The following is a 5,172-nucleotide window of genomic DNA, read 5'->3' as shown; positions in this document are numbered from 1 at the left end:
AGAACTCTCCAGATAAACCAGTCAGAAGTTAAACTGGAATGGGTTTTTATTGAACTAAAAATAAAAAGGCAAAACACACACAGAAGGTCACACACACTAGCTAATAGGAAATCAGGGAGGAAGTGGAAGAAAGTGATTTCAGAAAGGCAATAGTTACCAGTGGTCCCTGCCACACGGGGGGAGGGGGGAAGCATGGGCAATGTGCGGCTTTTGAAAGCCGCACCAAAATAGACACGCGGCGGCAGGATCATACAGATCCCGTGAGCCGCTGCGCAGTTGCTCCCCGACACGATCAGATGCCGGGGAGAAAGCGACGAGACAGAAACGGAGGCTGCCGAACTGCACATGTGTGAGCACGCACAGTTCGGCCAGGGGTCTTGGATGCGCCGGCAGAAGGACGCGCCAGCGATCCCACGGCCGCGCTTGATGCGGCCGTGCTGGTAAGTCCACCTCTGTAGGTGGTTTATTTTAGATGCGGCTTTTCGGCCTGAAGGGCCGGATCGGGGACGGGTGCGCAACGTTTCCCAGATGTTGCGGTGGGATCGCGCCCATTTGCTGCGCCCCTGATCCGTCCCTCTCCCAGCCCAAAAGCTTTCGTGTGACCGGGGCCAGACTTAGAGGGTGAGGTCCACGGAGGCAAAATGGCAAGTGTTTCACAGATTGAAGGAGGAAGAGGCCCACACACAAGTGGGGATGTGAGGTTGATGTTGAAAACACACACACACACAGCTATGGAACAGCATGCTTGCAGTTATAGGGAAAATGTTCCCTGGGGAAGTTTGATGTGTTTGCCCCAAAACAATACCTTGATTGGTTCTCCAGAGTTGGACAATAATGAAAGAGAAACCTTGATCGGTTTACCCGAGGTGAACTATAGGTATTTACGTTTCTTGAAGACCCTTTGAGTACTACTCAGGAAGCCACTAGGTTTTGTGAATAGTGTTAAGTGCTGCATAATTAGGGTAAATGGGCAAGGGGAAGCAAGGCTAAATCTTGATGAGATCAGTCCAAGGTAAGGCAACCTATCTTGGGAGACCCATTATCCTATAAAATATGCATAGAAGGGTGTTTATGTGTTTTCTGTCTATAGACTGCCCCTCCGTGAGAGGAGGGGTCTGACTGCTAACCTAAGTCCTGATGCCAAAAGCAGAGGATGAGTTCTAGAGACCTCTTACACAAATTAAGCTCATCTTGGCTCATATCACACTTACTGCTGATTCTCTGGAGTAATCTTCTGCCTTCTTAGCATACCACTGATATTGTTTTCAACATCCTATAAAACACGATATTAAAAAAACACCATAATATTCTTATAAAAGTCACTTCTTTGTTCAAAACAAAAACAAAAACAGTACTTGCATCACACATTTCTAATGCTTAAAGCATATCACCTTCATTATCTCAGTAATCCTTTCCCAGTATTTTATTATGACCAGGTATGGTCCCTCACCCAGCTCCACCCCAGCAGCCCCAGACCTGCCACACTTACCTAGTCTAGTGAGAGAAAAGTCTTCACAGCGGAAACCAGGTAATGTGGCAGGCCAAGACTCCTGCTCCCCACTGGGTCCCATGCTGATCGGGAAGCTGAGGAGCCAGCCCTCACAGCCAGCTTCTGCAACAACTGCTAGCAGGCCCGTAGCCAGGATTATTTTTTTTTGCTTGTGTGGCATTTTTTCCCTTGTGGGGCAGACACAACATCAAATAAAAAATAAAATAAACATGAATTGCAGCTCTTCAAATCTGAATTGTATTCCACCCACCTCGGATCACCTGTTAGACCTAACAGCTATTGGCCAAGGAGTGAAACTGAACAGAAGGGCAGGGCAGCTTTCCTTTCCTTCCCCAGCCTCCCAGCTGCTGTGGAGAGGCTGGAGGAATGGAAAGCTGCCCTGCTGCTTCTGGTCATTTTCACTCCCCTCCAATCAGTTGTTAAACCTAACAGCTGATCCACGGGAGTGAAGCTGATCAGAAACTGCAGGGTGGCTTCCCTTTCCCCGGTCTTGCTGCCGCTGTTGGGCTCAGCACACTGGAGGGTGGGGGTGTCTGGAGGTGTCTGGCATCCTCAAGGGGTGGGGCAGGGCTTGTGGGTGTGGGGCTCTGCCCCCAAATGCCCCACCGTGGCTATGGGCCAGACTGCTAGTCACCTGCTGATAACATCATCAGCTGGCAACAAAGAGCTAGCAGCCAACTCATGCTACAACAGGGAATCTCTAGCAGCTGGCCAAAGCTCTCAGTTAAAGACTAATGACAGACACCTGGACAAGGGGAAAGGGGAAAGGACACACTCTGGTCAGGCCAGATTCGAGTCTCACACACATCAACATCTTCACACAGGTAGAGATTGCAGAGGGTCTGGTACTTAAGCCTACTCCTACCTATCTTCCTATTCCTGTTCAACACTATCTCAGCCTTCCAAGACAAGAGTTAGTTTCTAATAAATCAACTGTCTGCATTCCTTCGTTGTATAATAATGCTCAGTTTATAGTGAAATCCCAAACAGAGTTATAACTTTCAATTAAAATCAATGGGTTTAGTAGGGTGTAACTCTGTTTAGGATTGAATTCATAGATGCAATATCCTGAACCTTAAACAGCCAGAATCAGTATTTATCGTTGTTTTCCATTTTGTGTATTTAGTATTCTTGCTGCAACTATCAAACGTGACACCATTTCCTAGTCATCAGAATCAACTACATTTCTATATATCCCAGGGTAAAGAATAAGATTTTAGCACTAACCACCATATTTTTAATCTGCTCCCAAAATTATTTCCAAGATAGTTTTATCTTAGCACATCTCCCCAAAATCTGCATTATATCTGACTTTTGATGACCACATCACCAACAAAGTAGATGAGTACTATTGGTGGTGGTAGTGGAAGGTGTCATCCTGTCACAGTCAACTTACAGCAACCCCATAGGGTTTTCAAGGCAAGAGATGGACAGAGATGGTTTGTCATTGCCTACCTCTGCATAGCAACCCTGAACTTCCTTGGTCATCTCATCTCCCATCCAAGTACTAACTAGGACTGACCCGGCTTAGCTTATGAGAACTAAGGAGTTCAGGCTAGCCTGGGCCATCCATGTCAGGGAAATGAGTATTGTTAAGGTCCCCATATTATAGTGGGAGAGCTTAGGCTAGCAGAATAGTGACTTGTCTCAGGCCATGGTGTGGGTTTGTGATAGAGATGAGACTACAGCTCAGGACTTCCTAACTTACAGCTCACAATCTTATCTATTACTCAATACCTGCTCTTTTTCTAAACTGATTTAATATAGTGGCTAAGAGACTGTGCTCCAAATCAGGAAGTCTCTGGTGCGAATCTTTCCTCTGCTATGGACTTATTAGGTGGCCTTGGACAATTCATTCTGCTGTAGCTCTCCACCTCTTCAATATGAATAATAATAGCATCAAGCTATGTTACAGGATCATTGTAAAGCTTTCATCAGTATATGTGAAATGCTTTGAAAATGCTATATAAAAGGACTGCTATTATTTTGATGAGTTGGGCCCAACCAAAAAAAAAAAAAATCACAGTGTGAGTGGTTGATACAACTGGAAAATTTCCCATTTTCCCAACTCTTCCTTTTGGTGTAGTTTGGTGTAGTGGTTAAGTGTGTAGACTCTAATCTGGGAGAACCAGGTTTGATTCCCCACTCCTCCACTTGCAGCTGCTGGATGACCTTTGGCAAACCATATTTCTAGCAGAGCTGTTCTTGAAAGAGCAGTTCTTAAAAGAGCTCTCTTAGCCCCACCTACCTCACAAGGTGTCTGTTGTAGGGAGGGGAAGGGAAAGAAGTTTGTGAACCACTCTGAGACTCCAAGTGAAGGGCAGGGTATAAATCCAATTTCTCCTCCTCCTCCTCCTCTTCTTCTTTCCAGAATACTATCAGCTTTTGAGGTTCTTCCATAATCCGTGAGCCACTCACTTTCCTATTATGTATTGTAACAATTTTTATCATGAGCCACTCACTTTTCCACCCACTTCTTATCATCATACAAAAAGCCAGTCGTTAATTAATAGTCACAATTACCTAAGATTGGGTTCTTAGAAGCACACCGTTTAAGGAGAAGAAGAAGAAGAAATTGGATTTCTTTCCCTTCCCCTCACCACAACAGACACCCTGTGAGGTAGGTGGGGCTGAGAGTGCTCTGAGAAACTGCTCTTTCAAGAACAGTTCTGACAAAACTATGACTTGTCCAAGGTCATCCAGCAGCTGCAAGTGGAAGAGTGGGAAATCAAACCCGGTTCTCCCAGATTAGAGTCCACACACTTAACTACTACACTATACTGGCTACACGAAACTTTAAAGCCTAGAGTTGGCTACACAATCTAACCCACTATTATGTCTCATGGGTAAGCCTACACAAGTCCAAACTTTTAAAGATGTTCTTCCATAATCCATGAGCCACTCACTTTCCTATTATGTATTGTAACAATTTTTATCATCATACAAAAAGCCAGCAGTTAGTTAAAAGCCACAGTTACCTAAGACTGGATTCTTAGAAGCACAGTTTAAAGCCTAGAGTTGGCTACACAATCTAACTCACTACTATATCCCATGGGTAAGCCTACACAATCCGCCATTTGCAGACAGCAAATACATGGGAGAAAGCATACTGATAAGAAGAAGAAGAAGAGATTGGGTTTATACCCCGCCCTTTTTTGTAGAAAAAGCCCAGCAGGAACTCATTAGCATAATAGGCCACACCCAACAGCAGAAACATATTAGCATATTAGGCCACACCCTGACAGTGCAGTTCATTAGCATATCAGGCCACACAACCATGCCTTCCCTTGGCTTGCCCGGGCACCCCATGGCTGCGGGGAGCGCGGGCAAGCTGGCCCTTGGAGCCCCCCTGGCCCACTCGCCTTCCAGGCCCACCCGCCTTGGAGTCACCACAGGGGGCGCTCTCCAGGCCTTCCCTCTGTAGCCATGCACACAGAGGTTTTGGGTGTAGTGGGCATGGCCAACTCTAACGCCAGCCGGAACTCCGTTCCTGTGCGTTCCTGCCCAAAAATAGCCCTGCATGTCAGTGAACCAAGCGACATGCTGTTGGGGAAAGTTAAACATGTTAACAAATACACCACAAGGAAAGATGTTTTTGAAGCCAGTGTTCACACATAGAGCCAGTTAACCAAGTGTGGATTCATCAACCATTTGTCTTTCCC

The 5,172-nt window shown here is 45.9% G+C and overlaps 1 protein-coding gene across 1 annotated transcript in view; it reads right to left on the bottom strand.

Annotated features, from left to right (window-relative positions):
- Positions 1–1,207: 1,207 nt before the first annotated feature.
- LOC107119132 (chromosome unknown open reading frame, human C6orf118) overlaps positions 1,208–5,172 on the bottom strand; it is a 23,398-nt gene continuing 19,433 nt past the window's right edge. The window contains exon 8 of the mRNA XM_015421577.1: positions 1,208–1,273. Coding sequence (XP_015277063.1) covers positions 1,208–1,273 — 66 coding nt within the window. The remainder of the gene's footprint in view (positions 1,274–5,172) is intronic.

Source organism: Gekko japonicus, unplaced genomic scaffold, assembly GCF_001447785.1.
Source record: "Gekko japonicus isolate JY-2015 unplaced genomic scaffold, Gekko_japonicus_V1.1 scaffold1496, whole genome shotgun sequence".
In the NCBI taxonomy this organism is placed as follows: Eukaryota; Metazoa; Chordata; class Lepidosauria; order Squamata; family Gekkonidae; genus Gekko; species Gekko japonicus.
The sequence above is the reverse complement of the archived record's forward strand: the minus strand, read 5'-3'. Positions and strand labels throughout refer to the sequence as shown.